The sequence below is a fragment of the Salvelinus namaycush genome, chromosome 1 (assembly GCF_016432855.1).
Source record: "Salvelinus namaycush isolate Seneca chromosome 1, SaNama_1.0, whole genome shotgun sequence".
NCBI lineage: Eukaryota > Metazoa > Chordata > Actinopteri > Salmoniformes > Salmonidae > Salvelinus > Salvelinus namaycush.
In genome coordinates this window covers 16,037,731-16,061,240 of record NC_052307.1, presented here as the reverse complement: position 1 = coordinate 16,061,240, position 23,510 = coordinate 16,037,731, and the positions used below count along the sequence as shown (strand labels likewise).

Here is a 23,510-nt window from a genome sequence, read left to right as displayed (position 1 = left end):
GGGGGCGGCCCGTCAGGAAGTCCAGGACCCAGTTGCACAGGGCGGGGTCGAGACCCAGGGTCTCGAGCTTGATGACGAGTTTGGAGGGTACTATGGTGTTAAATGCTGAGCTGTAGTCGATGAACAGCATTCTCACATAGGTATTCCTCTTGTCCAGATGTGTTAGGGCAGTGTGCAGTGTGGTTGCGATTGCGTCGTCTGTGGACCTATTGGGTCGGTAAGCAAATTGGAGTGGGTCTAGGGTGGAGGTGATATGGTCCTTGACTATGCTCTCAAAGCACTTCATGATGACGGAAGTGAGTGCTACGGGGCGGTAGTCGTTTAGCTCAGTTACCTTAGCTTTCTTGGGAACAGGAACAATGGTGGCCCTCTTGAAGCATGTGGGAACAGCAGACTGGGATAAGGATTGATTGAATATGTCCTTAAACACACCAGCCAGCTGGTCTGCGCATGCTCTGAGGACGCGGCTGGGAATGCCGTCTAGGCCTGCAGCCTTGCGAGGGTTAACACGTTTAAATGTTTTACTCACCTCGGCTGCAGTAAAGGAGAGCCCGCAGGTTTTGGTAGCGGGCCGTGTCAGTGGCGCTGTATTGTCCTCAAAGCGAGCAAAAAAGTTATTTAGTCTGTCTGGGAGCAAGACATCCTGGTCCGCGACGGGGCTGGTTTTCTTTTTGTAATGCGTGATTGACTGTAGACCCTGCCACATACCTCTTGTGTCTGAGCTGTTGAATTGCGACTCTACTTTGTCTCTATACTGGGACTTAGCTTGTTTGATTGCCTTGCGGAGGGAATAGCTACACTGTTTGTATTTGGTCATGTTTCCGGTCACCTTGCCCTGGTTAAAAGCAGTGGTTCGCGCTTTCAGTTTCACGCGAATGCTGCCATCAATCCACGGTTTCTGGTTTGGGAATGTTTTAATCGTTGCTGTGGGTACGACATCGTCAATGCACTTTCTAATGAACTCGCTCACCGAATCAGCGTATTCGTCAATGTTGTTGTTGGACGCAATGCGGAACATATCCCAATCCACGTGATCGAAGCAGTCTTGAAGCGTGGAATCATATTGGTCGGACCAGCGTTGAACAGATCTGAGCGTGGGAGCTTGCTGTTTTAGTTTCTGTTTGAAGGCTGGAAGCAACAAAATGGAGTCGTGGTCAGCTTTTCCGAAAGGAGGGCGGGGGAGGGCCTTATATGCGTCGCGGAAGTTAGTATAACAATGATCCAAGGTTTTACCAGCCCTGGTAGCACAATCGATATGCTGATAGAATTTAGGGAGTTTTGTTTTCAGATTAGCCTTGTTAAAATCCCCAGCTACGATGAATGCAGCCTCAGGGTGTGTGGTTTCCAGTTTACAAAGAGTCAGATAAAGTTCGTTCAGGGCCATCGATGTGTCTGCTTGGGGGGGGATATATACGGCTGTGATTATAATCGAAGAGAATTCCCTTGGTAGATAATGTGGTCGACATTTGATTGTGAGGAATTCTAAATCTGGTGAACAGAATGACTTGAGTTCCTGTATGTTGTTATGATCACACCACGTCTCGTTGATCATAAGGCATACACCCCCGCCCCTCTTCTTACCAGAAAAATGTTTGTTTCTGTTGGCGCAATGCGTGAAGAAACCAGCTGGCTGCACCGACTCCGTTAGCGTCTCTTGAGTGAGCCATGTTTCCGTGAAGCAAAGAACGTTACAATCCCTGATGTCTCTCTGGAATGTTACCCTTGCTCGGATTTCATCAACCTTATTGTCAAGAGACTGGACATTGGCGAGTAGTATGCTAGGGAGTGGAGCGCGATGTGCCCGTCTCCGAAGCCTGACCAGGAGACCGTTCGTTTCCCCTTTGGGCAAACGAATGGCTGTGGTTATTGTGGTTTTGTGGTGACCTAACATAATCGTTTGTAGTGCTTTCGCTGAAAAGCCTATTTGAAATCGGACACTTTGGTGGGATTAACAACAAGATTACCATTAAAATGATATAAGACACATGAATGTCTGAGGAATTTTAATTATGAGATTTCTGTTTTTTGAATTTGGCGCCCTTCACTTCGACTGGCTGTTGTCATATCGATCCCGTTAACGGGACTGCAGCCATAAGAAGTTAACTGGTGGCAGGGAAGTCAGACGCAGGAGACCAGAACTAGGTAATAGCCGGAGCAGTTTAATTGTAAAACCAACGGCATAACAAAATAAACAAACATGGGTACAAAACCCGACGCGCACCAGTAACATGTGCACAAGCACTTACAATAAACAATTAAACACAAAGACATGGGGGGAACAGAGGGTTAAATACACAACAATAAATGAGGGAAATTGAAACCAGGTGTGTAGGAAAACAAGACAAAACAAATGGAAAATGAAAAATGGATCGACGATGGCTAGAAGACCGGTGACGCCGACCGCCGAACACCGCCCGAACAAGGAGAGGAAACAACTTCGGTGGAAGTCGTGACAGTACCCCCCCTTGACACCGGCCTCGGGGACGACCCGGAGGGCGAGGAGCAGGGCGATCCGGACGGAGACGGTGGAACTCCTGCAGCATTGAAGGGTCCAACACGTCCTCCACCGGAACCCAGCATCTCTCCTCCGGACCGTACCCCTCCCAGTCCACGAGGTACTGAAGGCCCCTCGCCCGACGTCTCAAATCCAGTATGGATCGAACGGAGTACGCCGGGGCCCCCTCGATGTCCAGAGGGGGCGGAGGAACCTCCCGCACCTCAGACTCCTGGAGCGGGCCAGCCACCACCGGCCTGAGGAGAGACACATGGAATGAGGGGTTAATACGGTAATCTAGGGGAAGCTGTAACTCACCTTGTTCAGTCTCCTCAGGACTTTAAATGGCCCCACAAACCACGGACCCAGCTTCCGGCAGGGCAGGCGGAGGGGCAGGTTTCGGGTCGAGAGCCAGACCCGGTCCCCTGGTGCAAACACCGGGGCCTCACTGCGGTGACGGTCTGTGCCGGCTTTCTGGCGCAGCATGGCGTGCTGAAGGTGAACATGGGCGGCGTCCCATGTTTCCTCCACGCGCCGGAACCCGGCGTCCACCGCAGGAGCCTCGGTCTGACTCTGATGCCAAGGAGCCCAAACCGGCCGATACCCCAGTACGCACTGGAAGGGGGAGAGGTTAGTGGAGGAGTGGCGGAGCAAGTTCTGGGCCATCTCTGCCCAGGGCACGAACGCTGCCCACTCCCCCGGCCGGTCCTGGCAATAAGACCTCAGAAACCTACCCACATCCTGGTTTACTCTCTCCACCTGCCCATTACTCTCGGGGTGAAAACCCGAGGTAAGGCTGATCGAGACCCCCAGACGTTCCATGAACGCTCTCCAGACCCTCGAAGTGAATTGGGGACCCCGATCAGACACTATGTCCTCAGGCACCCCGTAGTGCCGGAAGACGTGTGTAAACAAGGCCTCCGCAGTCTGTAGGGCCGTAGGGAGACCGGGCAGTGGGAGGAGACGGCAGGACTTAGAGAAACGATCCACAACATCCAGGATCGTGGTGTTTCCCTGTGATAGGAGAAGATCGGTCAGGAAATCGATCGACAGGTGTGACCATGGCCGCTGTGGAACGGGTAAGGGGCGTAGCTTACCTCTGCGCAGGTGCCTAGGAGCCTTACACTGGGCGCACACCGAGCAAGAGGATACATACACCCTCACATCCTTAGCCAAAGTGGGCCACCAGTACTTCCCACTCAAACAGCGCACCGTCCGACCGATGCCTGGATGACCAGAGGAGGGTGACGTGTGGGCCCAATAGATCAGCCGGTCACGGATAGCAGACGGAACGTACAGACGCCCAGCGGGACACTGGAGGGGAGCGGGCTCAGCACGCAACGCCTGCTCAATATCCGCGTCCAGCTCTTACACTACCGGCGCCACCAGGCAGGAGGTCGGGAGTATGGGGGTGGGATCCATGGGCCGCTCCTCTGTGTCATACAGCCGGGACAGTGCGTCTGCCTTACAGTTCTGGGAACCTGGTCTGTAGGAAAGGGTGAAAACAAACCGGGTGAAAAACATGGCCCACTTTGCCTGGCGAGGGTTCAGTCTCCTCGCCGACCGGATGTACTCCAGATTGCGGTGGTCAGTCCAGATGAGAAAAGGGTGTTTAGCCCCCTCAAGCCAATGTCTCCACACCTTCAAAGCCTTAACGACAGCCAACAGCTCCCGGTCCCCCACGTCATAGTTTCGCTCCGCCGGGCTGAGCTTCCTCGAGAAGAAGGCACAGGGGTGGAGCTTCGGTGGCGTACCGCAAACCACCGCAAACGTACCGGTCCCCCCTTCAGCAGTGAGGTAATGGGAGCCACTACCTGACCAAAACCCCGGATAAACCTCCGGTAGTAATTGGCAAACCCTAGAAACCACTGCACCTCCTTTACCGTGGTGGGAGTCGGCCAATTACGCACGGCTGAGATGCGGTCACTCTCCATCTCCACCCCTGAGGTGGAAATGCGGTACCCTAGGAAGGAGACAAACTGTTGGAAGAACAGACATTTCTCAGCCTTGGCGTACAGGTCATGCTCCAACAGTCGACCAAGCACTTTGCGCAACAGGGACACATGCTCGGCGCGTGTAGCGCAGTATATCAGAATGTCATCAATATACACCACTACACACTGCCCGTGCAGGTCCTTGAAAATCTTGTCTACAAAGGCTTGGAAGACTGATGGAGCATTCATCAACCCGTACGGCATGACGAGGTACTCATAATGCCCTGAGGTCAAACTGAATGCCGTCTTCCACCCGTCTCCCTCCTGGATACGCACCAGGTTGTAAGCACTCCTAAGATCAAGTTTGGTGAAGAAGCGCGGCCCGTGCATTGACTCAATCGCAGTGGCAATAAGAGGTAGCGGGTAACTGTACCTCACAGTTATCTGATTAAGACCTCGATAGTCAATACACGGGTGCAGACCTCCCTCCTTCTTCACAAAAAAGAAACTCGAGGAGGCGGGGGAAGTGGAGGACCGAATGTACCCCTGACGCAGGGATTCGGAGACATATGTTTCCATAGCCACCGTCTCTGCCTGTGACAGAGGATACACATGACTCCTGGGAAGTGCAGCGTCTACCAGGAGATTTATCGCACAATCCCCCCATCGATGGGGTGGTAATTGAGTCGCCTTCTTTTTGGAGAAGGCGAGAGCCAAATCGGCATATTCGGGGGGAATGCGCACGGTGGAGACCTGGTCTGGACTTTCCACCGTAGTAGCACCTACGGAAACCCCTAAACACCTCCCCGAGCCCTCTCGCGTTCACCCCGTGAGAGCCCTCCGTAGCCATGAAACAGTGGGGTCATGACAAGCTAACCAGGGTAGACAAAGCACCACGGGAAATCCAGGAGAGTCAATGAGAAAGAGACTGATTCTCTCCGTGTGACCCCCCTGCGTCACCATGCCCAGAGGAGCGGTGGCCTCCCTAATCAACCCTGACCCTAATGGTTGACTATCTAAGGCGTGAACTGGGAAGGGCGTAGCCACAGGAACAATGGGGATCCCTAAACTATGGGCAAATGATCTGTCAATAAAATTCCCAGCCGCGCCTGAATCGACGAGCGCCTTATGCTGGGAATGCGGGGAAAACTCAGGAAAAGTGACAAACAAAAACATGTGTGCAACAGAGGGTTCTGGGTGAGAATGGTGCCTTCTCAACTGGGGTGATGCCAGAGTGCCCTGCCTGCTGCCTCGACCCCCAGAGGAACCAAGCCGGCACCGACCGGCAGTGTGACCTCTGCAGCCACAGATGGTGCCCGAGACGGAACCTCCTCCGGTCTCCCTGAGCGCAGCACCTCCCAACTCCATGGGCATCGGAGCGGTGGTGCTGGGGGATGGAACCAACAGACCCAGATCTGGACATCCGCGGGTAGCCAGCAGGTTATCCAGCCGAATGGACAGGTCCACCAGCTGGTCGAAGGTAAGGGTGGTGTCCTTGCAGGCCAACTCTCGACGGACGTCTTCGCGTAAACTGCAGCGATAGTGGTCGATCAGGGCCCTGTCGTTCCATCCCGCTCCGGAGGCTAGGGTCCGAAAGTCCAAAGCGAACTCCTGTGCGCTCCTCGTCCCCTGCCGCAGGTGGAAAAGACGTTCACCCGCCACTCTGCCCTCGGGCAGGTGGTCGAAGACTGCCCGGAAACGGGTGAACTCCTCAAAGTGGTCCAGCACCGCATCTCCTTCCACCCACACGGCGTTGGCCCACTCCAGGGCTTTCACCGAGAGGCATGAAATGAGGGCGGACACCCTCTCGCGGCCCGAAGGAGCCGGGTGGACGGTTGCCAGGTATAAATCCAACTGCAGCAGGAAACCCTGGCAGCGGGCAGCCGTCCCACCGTACTCCCCGGGGAGGGGGAGGCGAATCCCACTGGAACCGGGTGCAGAAGGAGTGAGTAGTGGAGGCCCCTGTTGTGCTGGGGGAGGTGCTGGAGGACCTCCCTGTCTCTCCCTGTGTGGACAACGCGGTCCAGGGCGGCGCCGAGATGGTGGATCATCGCCTCTTGCTCCAGGACGCGCTCCTCGACCCCTATACCAGGGGCACCTGCTCCTGCTGACTCCATATGGTTGGTGTGGAATTCTGTAAGGGGTGCGTAACTGGTGGCAGGGAAGTCAGACGCAGGAGAGCAGAACTGGGTAATAGCCGGAGCAGTTTAATTAAAGTAAAACCAACGGCACAACGAAATAAACAAACATGGGTACAAAACCCGACGCGCACCAGTAACATGTGCACAAGCACTTACAATAAACAATTCCACACAAAGACATGGGGGGGAACAGAGGGTTAAATACACAACAATAAATGAGGGAAATTGAAACCAGGTGTGTAGGAAAACAAGACAAAACAAATGGAAAATTAAAAATGGATCGCCGATGGCTAGAAGACCGGTGGCGCTGACCGCCGAACACTGCCCGCACAAGGAGAGGAAACGACTTCGGTGGAAGTCGTGACAAGACCTCTCTGTTTACATCACATACACTATCAAGCATTTCACACATATTATTTAGATACTGACTGTTAGCACTTGGTGGCCGAAAATGCTTTAGATGTGTCAGGTAAATCTGCAACCACAACACTTCAATAATACTTGACATACGTGAACTCAGTCTGTGTGCTGCGCTTGCCTAGCTTTATTTAGCATGTGAAAACTCCTTTCACTGGTATTGGCTCGTTTGATGAGTATACATATAGCTTTTTATCAGTCAGTGATAAACGACACCTGATTTCTGTGGCTTTCAGCTTTTCCCATGTGCTCTCATCTACCATGTTAGTTGTGGCCCAAGAATCAATTAACATTAATAAATTGTCCCCTCCCACTGAGAACGTGATCCTGTCTGAGTTACAGTTCTCATGCACAGATGCATAGTCTCTGTTTTGTTCCTCTGAATCAACACATTTCACAATCTGTTTCGAGTTATCTTTGGTCTTGCACATTTTTGCAAAACTATCCTTTCCGTTACATTTCTTGCAGGTCTGCCCGCATTCATGAATAAGCAGGGTCCTTTGCAAAATGATCATGTCCACAAAGGTAGCAAACTTTCTCTGATTTGTATTTTCCATCTACATTCTGTCTCTGTCCCGTTTGTGATATTTCCCTTCCTTGTTGTAAACATGATCTCATCATCCTTCGCATCTGTACTCACATGCATGGTGGACATTTGCACTTCAGTTCTTTCACATTGTGGCTCGAGTAACCGCGCTAATGTTAGCCTAGGGCCCTCCTCCAATAGCTTTTGCCGCAAATATTCTGTATAACACTTGCTCAGTATGGCACCTCTAATCTGATTGTCCTTATCTCCAGCAAAGTCACAGTCCTTAGCTGCTTGTCTAAGATGAGTAACAAATTGCTGAACTGTCCCACCAGTTTTCTGTGTCAGTCTCGCGAATGCCGTGTTCACTTGTGGCACAATGGAAAGGGGGATGCCTAGTCAGTTGTACAACTGAATGCATTCAACCGAAATGTGTCTTCCACATTTAATCCAACCCCTCTGAATCAGAGAGGTGCAGGGGACTGCCTTAATCGACATCCACATCATCGGTGCCCAGAGAGCAGTTATTGTTGGGGGTTAACAGAGCAGAACGTCAGCGTAGCAGGTTCACTGTAGCAGTCAAACTTTGGCGCGGTGCTTTCCATCTTGTCGACCCTTTAACTCACTTTTCAGATTTAATTATCGTTTTCAAACATTATCCTCGTCGCCATTGTTCAATCATATACTTACAACTTGTGCTAAGTTAGGATATTATACTGAATTGAATCAACTGGATTCGAGGTAAACTTCAACATGTCTTTACTCCATGACCGTCTTGTAACAAGAACCCAGCATTATTTTCTGACGTGGTGGCGTCATATCAGTGTGTCACATCGATGCACGATAAAGCCCTTTATCAAGTGGCAACTTGCTGATCTGTTTGATAGTGATCACTCCAGTCTGCCACTGTTGTGGGCAAATGAGAATTGAGACAATGTGCACTTGCATCCCAACTGCCACTTGTCAACCCATTCATGAGCATAAAAAACCCTGCCAGACGGACGCACACTACGGTAATAGTTGAACAACAAAATTACACTGACGCACTTTGTCACTCGCCAGTGACTTGATAAGCTGATTCATCTAACGTGGCCTGCCTGCTCAATGTGCCTGCTACAGGTAACTGCCAAAATAAAGGAAACACTTGTGTAAATGGGGGATCTGGCAGCTCTGTTATGGTATGGGGTGCATTTTCCTGGTTTAAGGCCACTCAACCCCTTAGAGGGCAAGGTAAACGCCAATAAATACACAGCCATTCTGAGTGACACTTTCAACATATGGTGAAGCATTTCTATCCTGATAGGAGTGGTCTCTTCCCAGCCTGTTCTCATAGACTCGACATAACATAGTAAATGTAAATCCAAGACACTCAAATTAGTATGATATGTTACGTTTGGTATAGTTACATAAGACAGATGGTTATTTAAGAAAAAAACAAAAGCCACTGATAAACAGTGTGTAGCTTGTGCTCTATTTACGATAATTTGACAGCTTGCTGATGATAAGTTGTAGACATGTTCTCAGAAATCAGTTCAGAGCGCAGTAGCAGCTGACTCGATACTTTCTGTAGTGCACTACTAGTTTTCATAAAGTTTTTTTTAACTTGAGAAATACTGCACCTTAGATGTAAAATTGCACGACTAAGACCACCTTGGCAAAAACGTCTAAATTAATTACAGATTTCTTGATTTATCTTATATTAATTCTGACTATTTTGAGGGCGAAATGTTGCTACCGTTACTCAATAGAGACAAACAACAGTAACTGCCAGGGTACATTATAGCGAACATAACACACCCACATCGAACCACATGATGCAAATCATTTTTTTTTCTTAATGAGCAGCAGAAAAACACATGCGGAATAGGTGAGTTCAGCCCCCCTTTAAAAAAGTACTGATCAAGACAAATCAAATTTAAGAAGCAAAAATGATCTTGAAGGTTGACACATTTTGCGGCCATCGCAGAATCAATATCACAACTACCAAGGAGGAGAGTGAGGGAGGAACACAACACAGCTCACAGCCTTGACTCACAGCATTAACTCACCATCATCCATAATGACAAGGAGGGGAGCTAGCAGGTCACACATGCCCTGCACATAGCCAATCTCCAGGTGCTGCCAGATATAGCTGCGAAGAGAAGTCAGCATCATGTACTGTGTAGTGTGACTCATTCATTCTTCCAATTTTCCATTTATTAATTGCGCTCCACACATAACATAATGAGTCCTAGATTACTTACAAACCTTTCTACAAAAGTGGAGTAGAGAATCATGAATGGCATTGTTTTTATTTTACCTGCACATGATGTTGCGCAGTTTCTCCAGGTTGGCAGGGGTAAAGTACCAGTAGTTTCTGTCACACCGTTGGACATCCTTCTCAATGCGATGCAGGTTGATCGTGTACATGTCCAAAAGCTCTTGCTACAACAAAGGTGCAAAACCACCACACAAATGTTAAAGAATAACCAAACACCTAAATACATCTCGATTATTCCAAACTTTTATTCTAAAAAATGAAATGCCAAGTGCCTACAGAGTAGGTGGTTCCGATGGATGGCACTGGAGAGATTTTCAGCTCTCCTCCCACGGTCAGGAATTCAAATTTAGGGAAGAGGCTCTCCATCTCAGGCTCCTCAGACATGATGGACTCTGTGCCCTCAGGGCTGGGCTTGCACTTCTCCTTCTCCTCCAAACGGAGCTCCAGATGGTGAACTGAGCCCTCAGAGAGAGCAGCCCCGACCCCGGAGCTTTCACACAGGCCCTTCCTGTCCCACGGTAGGGCCATGGAGAATTTAGCTGAGGAAATCTCCTCCATCTCAATGGCTGAAGGGGACTCGTCAGATTCTGTGGTGGCCAGAGCCTCTTCGAGCTTGGTGGTGCTATCCATTGCTCTTCCCACCCTGGTCTCTGCAACAGGGCTTTTATTCTTCTTTGACTCTGGCAGCTTGGCCTCAGATAGTATGGTCTCCTCCTCTCTTTTTCCCACTTCCTCTGATTTTTTTATCTCCTCCACTTTTGCCTCTGCAACCTCTTCTGGTGAAACTGTCTTATACACCTTTGTTTCAACTACCTCTTCAGATTTAAAAGTCTGATTGGCTTCTACTTCCTTCTCAGTTTCTGTCTTTTCTACATTTGTTGCGTTGGCTTCCTTTACTTCCGTTGTTTCAGCACTCTTTGTTTCTCCAGACCCTGTGTCTGAAGTTCTTTCATCATCCAGTTCTGATGCTGTGTCTTCCATTGCTTCTGCAGTCACCGTTGATATCAATGTATTCTCCCCTTTTGGCTCTCTATGGTTTGCTTGGGATGTCTTATTCTCTTCTGGATCTACAGACTCTGGTTCTGGTCCTTTGTTCTCCTTTGTTTCTCCTGTCTCCCCAGGTTCCAGTGACTGCATCTCCTCTGTGTGTACTTGCATGGTTGGCTCTCCATCCAACATTTTCATCACTTCTGCATCAGGCTCTTTAGCCTCCCTTGTTTTGGACTCCACTGTTTCTTTTACAGCATCCACTTCTGCTTTTGGTAACTTGCTGTCTTCCTTTTCAGAGGTCCTTACCTCATCTTTCTCATTAGATAGAGTCATGGAAGTCTTCTCTTCTTCTATTTTCAGGCTCTCTAGCTCAGCTGGGTCTGCTGCCTTGTCCTCCGCTGTCTCTGGATTTTTTCCCATTTTTACCTCTGGATCTTCTGTCTGGGTGTCCTCAGTATCTTGGGCCACTTCAGTCACACTCTCTTCCTTCTCTTTTTCCTCCTTATCTGGCCCGTCCTTGGCCTGGAGGTCCTTCTCATCCTGCAGGGCCAGGGGTTGGACATTTGGGTCATCTGCTTCCAACTCTTCCTGATGGGCTTTGACTGGGATCTGTTGGGCTGGGGCCAGCTGTGGAGGAGTACTGATGGTGGTTTTGGGGTTGGTGTCAGGCACAGTGCTGTCCTCTGTGCTCAGAGAGTGGTCCGACATGCACGAGGTGACAGAGAAGTTGCGAGAGGAGGGATGCCCCGAGTCTGGGGAGCTGGCCACGTTGGGCAGGCCTCCTCCATTGGGGATCTTGGGAACCGGCTTGGCCTCCTCGCTCTTGGGCTCTGTCTCGATCTGTTCCACTTCCTCCACAGACTCAAACACCTGAAAGAACAAGCCAAAGGGAAGCAGGCTAATCCAAGGGAAGGGATGGGAGGATGTGAAGAACTTGCAGGAGAAAGAGTGTGGGGTTGAGGAATATTGGTTCAAAAAAGCTAAAGACTGTAAAAGACTAAGGTAATTCCATAGTTTTGGAACAATAGGAATCGCACAGTTGTAATATGAAAGGTGTTATTGGTATGAATATTAAGAAAACTGTCATGGAACTATTTTTAGCTTTCGGAGGTGATCTTCGATTTTGAACTTGAAGCCAAAATACAACATATTTCCACTAGAATAGTGACTGGTGGACCAAAATAAAGTTGTACACCATGGGTAAGCTCAGGACATTGTTCTATAGTTCTCTTTTCAGTCCTGTGAGACTAAGTAGCCTTTGTGTATACAAGTGAGTGTATATTCAGCTCTGTGTGTGTTATTATTCTTATTGTTCATCAATTATAAATAATTCATTACTGTTAATTATGTGTAGAGGGGCATAGAATTACATATGGAATGCATTTAACATTTTATATATTTAAGAGGATCTCTGTCTAAATGGGTACCTGGGTACTGCTGTCAGAGTCACTCTGCAAGCGAGCCAGGCTCTGTCTGTCTGAGCTGCAGCTCTGGGAGGACTGGCATGAGTAGTACCAGAGAACAAGCAGGGGAGAAAACAGGTCAATAAAACCCTGGAACAACACTATCCATACAAAACACTAATGTGGACAAGTAATTCTGTAGGCCTGTATGTAATGATATGTAACTGTCGTAAAGGCAGTGTATTATTGGTGCTTCAAATTAACATTACACAATATGCTTTGTAGTTTCATATTATTAAGGCGATGGAGAGCTAACATGTTGGTCAAGACAACATGTTGGTCTCCCAGGTATCCTGTGTGCCACAAGACTATGTACAGACCCTGTGTTGTTGTTTTTGTCGCACTGATTTGCTTTATCTTGGCCAGGTCGCAGTTGTAAATGAGAAATTGTTCTCAACTGGCCTACCTGGTTAAATAAAGGTGAAATAAAATTTAAATAAAATTTAAAAATGTGTGCGCATGGGCAGGCGGGCGTGTGTGTGTGTGTCACCTCATTGCTGACGCTGGAGTCACGGTGCATCATCCTCTGCACAGTGCTTGGATTATCCACACTGGCTGAGATGGACGAACATTTAGCCAGTGCCGCAGCATGCTGCTCCTTCTCCCGCTGCCGCACAATGGCCTCGCAGCCCAGCCACTCGCTCATGGTCTGCTCGTAGCACGCCCGCACCTGCTCATCCACCTGCACAGTGTCACAGGGCAAGGGCAAGGGTCAGGGGTCGGAGATCAAGGGGTTTGGTGGTGACCTCCGATGGCAAGGGTGACACCAACCTCTTTCCTGTCAGCCTCAGACATGCCAAACTGATAGTGGCCCAGGAGGAAGGGCCACACCTCCTTACGCAGTGAAGGGTCAACACCACCAAAGTAGACCAGGCGCAACAGCTCCTGCTCCTTATAGGCCTGGAGAGCAGGGAGAGAGAGCAGGGAAGGAGAACAGGGAGAGAGAACAGGGAGAGAGAGCAGGGAAGGAGAACAGGGAGAGAGAACAGGGAGAGAGAGCAGGGAAGGAGAACAGGGAGAGAGAACAGGGAGGGAGAGCAGGGAAGGAGAACAGGGAGAGAGAACAGGGAGGGAGAGCAGGGAAGGAGAACAGGGAGAGAGAACAGGGAGAGAGAGCAGGGAAGGAGAACAGGGAGAGAGAACAGGGAGGGAGAGCAGGGAAGGAGAACAGGGAGAGAGAACAGGGAGGGAGAGCAGGGAAGGAGAACAGGGAGGGAGAGTAGGGAAGGAGAACATGGTGGGAGAACAGGGAGGGAGAACAGAGAGGGAGAGCAAGGAGAGAGAACAGGGAATGAGAGCAGGGGAGGAGGAGAGGGGAGGATGTAGGGACAGCAGGGAAGTAGAGCAGGAAGGGAGAGCAGGGAAGGAGAGCCGGGAGGGAGAACAAGGAGGGAGAACAGGGAAGGAGAGCAAGGAGGGAGATAACAGAATGAGAGAGGGGAGGGAGAGGCCTCAGTCATTGAGCCACAACACACACAGATATAGAAAGCCCTACGTACAGACCCAGTTCAAATACCAGTAGCAGTTGTTTTCTTTCAGTTACTAGTTTTGAGCATTTGATTGAGTCTGGCGTACCAAAGATCTGGACATACTGTACAGTGCACACACGATGATGTACCCACACATGAATACACTAATGTTACCATAGACACTGGCACATAAAAACATTCACATGAACATATGCCTTGTTAAAAGTTAATTTGAGCCAATCAGTTGGGTTGTGACAAGGTAGGGGTGGTATACAGAAGATAGCCCTACTTGGTAAAAGCTCAACTAAGCAAAAAGAAACGACAGTCCATCGTTACTTTAAGACATGAAGGTCAGTCAATGCGGAACATTTCAAGAACTTTGAACGTTTTCTCAAGTACAGTCGCAAAAACCATCAAGCACTATGATGAAACTGGCTCTCATGAGGACCGCCACAGGAAAGGAAGATGCAGAGTTACCTCTGCTGCAGAGGATAACACGGAACCCAAACCGGCTACGCGCATGCGCCATCGTGCGCTATCGTGCATAAATTTATTTTGCCCCCCCCACACCAAACGCGATCACGACACGCAGGTTAAAATATCAAAACAAACTCTGAACCAATTACATTAATTTGGGGACAGGTCGAAAAGCATTAAACATGTATGGCAATTTAGCTAGTTAGCTTGCACTTGCTAGCTAACGTTAATTTGTCCTATTTAGCTAGCTTGCTGTTGCTAGCTAATTTGTCCTGGGATATAAACATTGAGTTGTTATTTTACCTGAAATGCACAAGGACCTCTACTCCGACAATTAATCCACACTCTCCAGAGGGTAGTGAGGTCTGCACAACGCATCACCGGGGGCAAACTACCTGCCCTCCAGGACACCTACACCACCCGATGTCACAGGAAGGCCATAAAGATCATCAAGGACAACAACCACCCAAGCCACTGCCTGTTCACCCCGCTATCATCCAGAAGGCGAGGTCAGTACAGGTGCATCAAAGCAGGGACCGAGAGACTGAAAAACAGCTTCTATCTCAAGGCCATCAGACTGTTAAACAGCCACCACTAACATTTAGTGGCCGCTGCCAACATACTGACTCAACTCCAGCCACTTTAATAATGGGAATTGATGGAAATTATGTAAAAATGTACCACTAGCCACTTTAAACAATGCCACTTAATATAATGTTTACATACCCTACATTACTCATCTCATATGTATATGTATATACTGTACTCTATATCATCTACTGCATCTTGCCATCTTTATGTAATACATGTATCACTAGCCACTTTAAACTATGCCACTTTATGTTTACATACCCTACATTACTCATCTCATATGTATATACTGTACTCTATACCATCTACTGCATCTTGCCTATGCCGTTCTGTACCATCACTCATTCACATATCTTTATGTACATATTCTTTATCCCTTTACACTTGTGTGTATAAGGTAGTAGTTGTGGAATTGTTAGGTTAGATTACTTGTTGGTTATTACTGCATTGTCAGAACTAGAAGCACAAGCATTTCGCTACACTCGCATTAACATCTGCTAACCATGTGTATGTGACAAATAAAATTTGATTTGATTTGACATAAAACGGCCAACCGAATCGTTTCTAGTCATCTCTCCTCCTTCCAGGCTTTTTCATCTTTGAATTTATATGGTGATCCATCTAAACTTTCATAGTATTACCACGACAACCGGCAACAAAGTTCGTCTTTCAATCACCCACGTGGGTATAACCAATGAGGAGATGGCACGTGGGTACCTGCTTCTATAAACCAATGAGGAGATGGGAGAGGCAGGACTTGCAGCGCGATCTGCGTCAGAAATAGGAATGACTTCTATATTAGCCCTTGGCGAGCAGTGTGGGTGCAATAATTGAATAACATGGATTTCTACATTTATTTTGCGACGCTTGCGCAAGCGACGTGTCCGGTCTGGTCAGCATGTAAGTTCATTAGAGTTAACTGCACCTCAGCTTGCAGCCCAAATAAATGCTTCACAGAGTTTAAGTAACAGACACATCTCAACATTAACTGTTCAGAGGAGACTGCGTGAATCAGGCCTTCATGGTCAAATTGCTGCAAAGAAACCACTACTAAAGGACACCAATAAGAAGAAGAGACTTGCTTGGGCCAAGAAACACGAGCAATGGACATTAGACCAGTGGAAATATGTCCTTTGGTCGGATGAGTCCAAATGAGAGATTTTTGGTTCCAACCGCCATTTCTTTGTGAGACGCAGAGTAGGTGAACAGATTATGTCCGCATGTGTGGTTCCCACCGTGAGTATGGAGGAGGAGGTGTGATGCTGTGGGGGTGCTTTGCTGGTGACACTGTGATTTATTTAGAATTCAAGGCACACTTAACCAGCATAGCTAACACAGCATTCTGCAGCGATACTCCATCCCATCTGGTTTGCGCTTAGTGGGACTATCATTTGTTTTTCAACATACCAATGCCCCAAAACACACCTCCAGGCTGTGTAAGAGCTATTTGACCAAGAAGGAGAGTGATGGAGTGCTGCATCAGATGACCTGGTCTTCACAATCACCCGACCTCAACCCAATTGAGATGGTTTGGGATGAGTTAGACCGTAGAGTGAAGGAAAATCAGCCAACAAGTGCACAGCATATGTGGGAACTCCTTCAAGACCGTTGGAAAAGCATTCCTCATGAAGCTGGTTGAGAGAATGCCAAGATTGTGCAAAGCTGTCATCAAGGCAAATGGTGGCTACTTTTAAGAATCTAAAATGTAAAATATATTTTGATTTGTTTAACACTTTTACTACATGATCGGTTACTACATGATTCCATATGTGTTATCTCATAGTTGTGATGTCTTCACTATTATTCTACAATGTAGAAAATAGCAAAAATAAAGAAAAACCCTTGAATGAGTAGGTGTGTCCAAACTGTTGACTGGTACTGTACGTGTATAAAAAACAAAAGAGGAAGCCAGTGGCTTATTAAATTCTTCACCAGTATCCCCTCAGTAGCCCTAAAAATTGCCAAAGACTCCAGCCACCGTTCTCTCTGCTACCGCACGGCAAGCGGTACCGGAGCGCCAAGTCTAGGTCCCAAAGGCTTAACAGCATCTGCCCCCAAGCCATAAGACTGCTGAACAGTTAATCAAATGGCTACCTGGACTATTTGCATTGACCCCTTTTTTATGCTACTGCTACTCACTGTTTATTATCTATGCATAGTCACTTTATCCCTACCTACATGTACATATTACCTCTATTACCTCAACTAACCTGTACCCAGCACATTGACTTGGTACCGGTACCCCCTGTATATAGCCTCATTATTGTTATTCTTATTTTATTGTTGCTCTTTTATTTTTTTACTTTCGTTTATTTAGTCCATTTTTTCTTAACTTCATTTTTCTTAAAACTGCATTGTTGGTGTAAGTAAGCATTTCACCGTAAGGTCTACACCTGTTGTATTCGGCGCACCTGTTGTATACTATTTGATTTGATTTGATCAATCAACGTGCAGAATGGTTGTGTACCACTGGATGCCAGTGGGGGCCCTAATCCCCTGTTGAATAATGAATAATACTTAACTAAAATTGTGAGAAAAATGACAAGATTGACTACAGCCAGTATAACTCTACAAACACAGATTGGACACACATGGATGAACTTGAGACGAAGTCAACTGAATCCCTCCCATTGGTTGATTATTCAACAAAATCCCTCCAATGAAAATGTATGTATGTATGCTGTTGATACGCTGACAGGCAGGGCATTAGTCACGCTTGCATATGGCTGGTTGTGTGACTAAGAATGTGTGAGCAATGTGATGACTAACGGATGAATACAGATGAGTGTGTGTGTGTGCATGTGTACGTGCGTGCGTATGTGTGTGTGTGCGCATCTCGTCGCCAGGGGGTTTGAGCTGTCTGGTACTGCACAGTGTGTGTATGTGTGTGTGTGTGTGTGTGATGACTAAGTGACAACCTTAGCGACACTGCTAATGATGTGACGGTGATGCTGCTTACGGTGCAGTCCTGAAGGAACCTCTGCCACACCTCAGCAGTGAGGCCCCCTAAGGCATCGCCGGGCGCGTCGGGCGTCACGATAGTGTGGTTGACCAGTGCCGAGAGGTGTGTACGTACGGTGGACAGGTGACGACAATAAGCCAGCCCTGGAATACAAAAACACAACCTCTATCAAATGAGCCTCCTTCTGACATTCCGAAATGTTATGTGATACAGTATCTAAATAAGACGATCACACATCCGACATTTAATTAATAGTTGGATGCTAGACTAATTGATGAGCTGCTTTAAATTAAAATCTGTTGCAAAACGTTGCAAGTCATCTAGGGGGACAGAAGATACAAGATTTGTGTTCACAATCACATACAGCCATAGAAAGCCCGGGAGATGATCTGATACTTCATTTGGTCACACAGCAGCTTCAAAGGGGCTCTGCAAAGGGAAACAGCACACAAGTCAAAGTGTTCTCCATACTGGCTCCACCTCGTCTTAAACATGTCCAAGACTTTCATTTTGATCCCAAACAGTCTCTATTCTCCATTCACAAGAACATTTTAAAGTAACTGTCCAGCGTTACCAATTATTTATGAAATATTACCTCAAATGAACTACAATATGAATTAAATAGATATCCTTCTCCATTCACTGTTCATAAGGACATCAAAACCGTAATTGCGTAATAAAACAGTACATTTCAAACGATGAGATAAATGCATGCACTACAGTATCAACATGTAATAAACCTGGGTTCAAATATGATTTGAAATCATATAAAATACTGTATATGTGCTTGATTAAGGGTGCCTATTGCTATGGAACCAATAGAAAAGTCCAAAAAGTGCATACCCCGCCCACCTGGCACTCCAGGCAGGTTAAAGAAAAATACCAAAGTATTTGAAAGATTTGAAGTAGTATTTGAACCGGGGTCTGGGGATCTTGTATCCTTCTCAGGCCAGTGGGATCGGTAAAGTCCAGGGATGATATCTGGGTAACCAGCAGTGTGTGTCTCTGTCTCTGACCTTTCATGGTTGCACCCATTGGGAGGCCCTCCGTCTGAGAAGCTGCACTGGGTACAGGACGAGCAGGAGGATTTCCTGGTTGTGGGCTGCCAGATGTTGGCCTCCTGGTCCATCAGCTCTGGGGCCACTGCACCACAGAACACACACACACACCAGTCAAAAGTTTGAACACACCTACTCATTCATGAATTTTTCTTTATTTTGACTATTTTCTACATTGTAGAATAATAGTGAAGACAACACAACTATGAAATAACACATATGGAATCATGTAGTAACCAAAAAAAGTGTTAAACAAATCAAATATATTTGATATTTGATATTTTTCAAAGTAGCCATCCTTTGCCTTGATGACAGCTTTGCACACGCTTGGCATTCTCTCAACCAGCTACACGAGGTAGTCACCTGGAATGCATTTCAATTAACAGGTGTGCCTTGTTAAAAGTTATTTTGTGGAATTTCTTTCCATCTCAAGCTCTATGATGAAACTGGCTCTCATGAGGAGCGCCACAGGAAAGGAAGACCCAGAGTTACCTCTGCTGCAGAGGATAAGTTCATTAGAGTTAACTGCACCTCAGATTGCAGCCCAAATAAATGCTTCACAGAGTTTAAGTAACAGACACATCTCAACATCAACTGTTCAGAGGAGACTGCGTGAATCAGGCCTTCATGTTCGAATTGCTGCAAAGAAACCACTACTAAAGGACACCAAGGAGTCCAAATGAGAGATTTTTGGTTCCAACCGCCGTGTCTTTGTCAGACGCAGAGTAGGTGAACGGATGATCTCCACCTGTGGTTCCCGTCCGTGAAGCATAGAAGAGGAGGTGTGATGGTGTGGGGGTGCTTTTCTGGTGACACTGTCAGTGATTAATTTACAATTCAAGGTATACATTTGTTTTTCAACAGGACAATGACCCAACACACCTCCAGGCTGTTGGAAATGCATTCCAGGTGAAGCTGGTTGAGAGAATGCCAAGAGTATGCAAATCTGTCATCAAGGCAAAGGGTGGTTACTTTGAAGAATCTCAAATATGAAATATATTTTGATTTGTTTCAAACTACAGACACCCTGGTTGGAATACAGGCTGTATCACAACCGGCCGTGATTGGGAGTCCCACAGGGCGGTGCACAATTGTCTCAGTGTCGTCATTCTTTGGCCGGTGTAGGCCGTCATTGTAAATAAGAATTTGTCTTCACTGACTTGCCTGGTTAAACAAAGGTTACATTTGTTATTTATGATTTTTATCAAATAAAGATCCTACATCGGTATATGTATTTGACCCTGGTCTGAAACTCTGTGCTATACTGTAACTGCACAGGTTCAAACTCCCAGCCAGAATAACATTGTTCAGTCATGATTTGGACACCTCTGGAGATGATTCTCAAGACACGATCACAGCTGAATTAGACAAATTGGGCAAGATCTGTAACTTGATTTGAGGAAGTGTTAACTTCTCTGGGATAGGTGGCAGTATTTTCACATCCGGATGAAAAGCGTGTCCAAAGTAAACTGCCTGCTACTCAGGCCCAGAAGCTAAGATATGCATATTATTAGTAGATTTGGATAGAAAACACTCTGAAGTGTCTAAAACTGTTTGAATCATGTCTGTGAGTATAACAGAACTTATTTGGCAGGCGAAACCCAGAGGACAAACCATTCAGATTTGTTTTTTTGAGGTCACTCTCTTTTCAATGAAATTTCATTGGAAATCCATATTTCTAAGGGACCTTCTTGCAGTTCCTATCACTTCCACTGGATGTCAACAGTCTTTAGAAATTGATTGATGTTTTTTCTTTGAGAAATGAAGAAGTAGCACTGTTCAGAATGAGGGTAGAGAGAAGTGTACTCTTTGTTAGAGGCGCTACACTTTGTTTTCCTCCGGTATTGAACACAGATCATCCCGTCTTAAATTTGATTGATTATTTACGTAAAAAAATACCTAAAGTTGTATTAGGAAAGTAGTTTGAAATGTTTGGACAAAGCTTACAGGTAACTTATGAGATATTTTGTAGTCACGTTGCGCGAGTTGGAACCGGTGCTTTTCTGGATCAAACGCGCCAAATAAATGGACATTTTGGATATATATAGACAGAATTAATCGAACAAAAGGACAATTTGTGATGTTTATGGTTCATATTGGAGTGCCAACAGAAGAAGCTCGTCAAAGGTAAGGCATGAATTATATCTTTATTTTTGCGTTTTGTGTCGCGCCTGGAGGGTTGAAATATGATTGTCTGTGTTTGTTTGCTGGGGTGCTATCCTCAGATAATAGCGTCGTTTGCTTTCGCCGTAAAGCCTTTTTGAAATCTGACACGTTGGCTGGATTCACAACAAGTGTAGCTTTAATTTGGTGTATTGCATGTGTGATTTCATGAAAGTTACATTTTTATAGTCATTTATTTGAATTTGGCGCTCTACATTTTCACTGGATGTTGGTCGCTAGCGTCCCACATATCCCAGAGAGGTTAATAGCTGCCATAGAGGTGTCGTTAGAGAGCAAATCAAGCACATCAGCAATGACATTTGGGGAATCAAGGCATTTCAATCTGCGGAGGGTGAACAACGGTCTGTTGGCATGGTAATGAGGACATTCTTATTGGTCTTCATGTTTCTATATTCTCTTTATGGGCACATACTAACTCAAGTTCTCAGGCATATCTTCCATTGACGTCAAGGCATGATTAATACAAAATGTTTATGTTAAGTGTGTGCATCTGAAGTTAGAATTCGTCCCTAAGCATGACAATTTGCTTGCTCAACATTAGCTTTTTCTACTACTGTAAACCACTGTGTACCTCGACATAACGCTGTGTTTTTTTTCTATTGGAAGGCCCATGGCCAGTCAGTCGTCCACCTATTATCCAAGAGGGACTGAGGTTAAGGGAAGAGGACAGAGAGCGCTTGATTAGGGGACTCATTTGTAAGCTTTGCAGGAAGGAGACAGAGGGCGAGGCAGTGATTGAAGCAAAGCAAGTGGACGTACAGACTGAAGGAGGAGCTGAGGTGTGGTAACGTTACAGCTGTTCCCTGTGGTGGGCGATGGGGGGTCTCCGGGACAACTGAAGGAGCGCTTAGGGACCACAAGGTTCCCTTTGGTTGGGGGCTGTCCTCTCAGGTGGAGGGAGAAGGAGCGGGACAGGAGAGGAGCCCCCGGGGGAAGACGGGGAGGGTGGGTTATAGTCACTGGAATGGACAATGAGGACATCACTCCGTGGCCACCTGAAGTGATCACACGAATGGAGGAGGGGTTGAGGTCACTTACCAAACTCTGATTGGCTGTTGGGGAACAGGATGCGGAAGACATAGTCCGTGGCCTCGTCCTCCTCCTTATCAGACACGGAGTCCGAGGATCCCTGTGAACACCTGTTTCTCAGTTTAGGGAACACTTTCCCCTGTAGTCAGAAATTAGGGGAATGTTAGATACATTAAATTCCCCAAAAATATGACAAACTGTCAAAATTTAAAATGATTAACAGCATTCTTTGTTAATTAAGATTTTGATAGCACAGGGTCTTTAAATAGTCTAGATTTGTAAAACATCCACACTTTCACCAAACAGAAGGACTGCCTATTTAAGCAATACTTAATAAGGTCTGGCTTAAAGCAGCCTTGTGTGGGGGGGTTTCATTATTTATTTTGCCCAGTAGACATGATATAGGCTTTAAGCAGTCTAACACATGTACTAACACATGTACCTGGGCTAAAATAACTCAAGATGTCTTTAAAAAAATAATCAAATGAAATAGGAATGACCTTTCCCCTCTGGGACCAGAGCGGAGGGTCGAGCTGGCCGTGGGGCAGGAGGCCGTTCTCCAGGCAGGAGAGGAACTGGAGCAAGTGCCCCCCTCTGGGGAAGCGCAGCGGGGGTCTCTGGATGCCGTCCTGGCTCACCAGCACCACCGTGCCCCCGGTGTCCACTGCAGAGAATAATTTATATATTTTATGGATCTTTTAAATATCCAAAAATGATATGAACAACTCTGTAAATGAACCAGAACTAGCTGTCGTTGATAGCAGTAGCAAGTAGTTGAGCTCCATACAAGATGTGCCGATTACAATCCAGACATTACAATGAGCCTGTCCTCCCAATGTCTCTCTCCACTAGCCTCCATTGGTGGACCTACCCTGCTGATGACAGTGCAAATAAACAATCTCCTCCAGACGTATGGTCATAGCGTAGTCCCAGTACACACTGAAAGAGATGGAATCAAAGCCGGGGTTATTGAGACATCACTCACCTTGTCACACTGAGTTGAACAACAAAGATCGCCATAGGGACATGTGTGTTGTTTATCTCTCTTGGTGTGTGCAGAACTCTGAATACAGTCTGTGTTACTGAATGTAGAAATTATTAAAGTTGGGGTTCAGTATTTTGCATAAGTAGGTAGAGTGTTTGCTGCTCTCAAAAGTGCTCTTTAATAAAAGCTTAAGTGATACACAGCAAACAACACCACGGGCTAAGAACCAAAGTCACTAAAATGATATGACTAGTTACTTTGAAGTATGCTTGAACATGTCCCCCTGCTGCCCCTACAAACAACCCTCATCATATTCCCCTCTCCAGAGTTGACCTCAGGACACAGAGCCCTCCTGAGTAACACTCAGACAGACACGCTGCATGATTTAGTCACACTGAACCGCTGCACCAACTGTAGACATCAACTTAAACACACAGGTGGTGTATGGTGTTCCTACAAACAGTCATCACCTTGTTGTGCCATCTTGATGTACATAAGTGAGAGATATGATCATTAGTGAATTGCTCTCC

The 23,510-nt window shown here is 46.9% G+C and overlaps 1 protein-coding gene across 1 annotated transcript in view; it reads right to left on the bottom strand.

The window, feature by feature from the left end:
• The window catches only part of LOC120050602 (small G protein signaling modulator 1-like), an 81,111-nt gene that overhangs the window by 7,323 nt on the left and 50,278 nt on the right, over nt 1-23,510 (bottom strand). Inside the window, exons 10-21 of the mRNA XM_038997197.1 lie at nt 22,867-22,934; nt 22,496-22,659; nt 22,005-22,134; nt 18,741-18,867; nt 18,089-18,153; nt 17,722-17,867; nt 12,997-13,125; nt 12,716-12,907; nt 12,190-12,261; nt 10,049-11,632; nt 9,812-9,936; nt 9,561-9,643 (exon numbers count right to left, since the gene is read on the bottom strand). Coding sequence (XP_038853125.1) covers nt 9,561-9,643; nt 9,812-9,936; nt 10,049-11,632; nt 12,190-12,261; nt 12,716-12,907; nt 12,997-13,125; nt 17,722-17,867; nt 18,089-18,153; nt 18,741-18,867; nt 22,005-22,134; nt 22,496-22,659; nt 22,867-22,934 — 2,885 coding nt within the window. The remainder of the gene's footprint in view (nt 1-9,560; nt 9,644-9,811; nt 9,937-10,048; nt 11,633-12,189; nt 12,262-12,715; nt 12,908-12,996; nt 13,126-17,721; nt 17,868-18,088; nt 18,154-18,740; nt 18,868-22,004; nt 22,135-22,495; nt 22,660-22,866; nt 22,935-23,510) is intronic.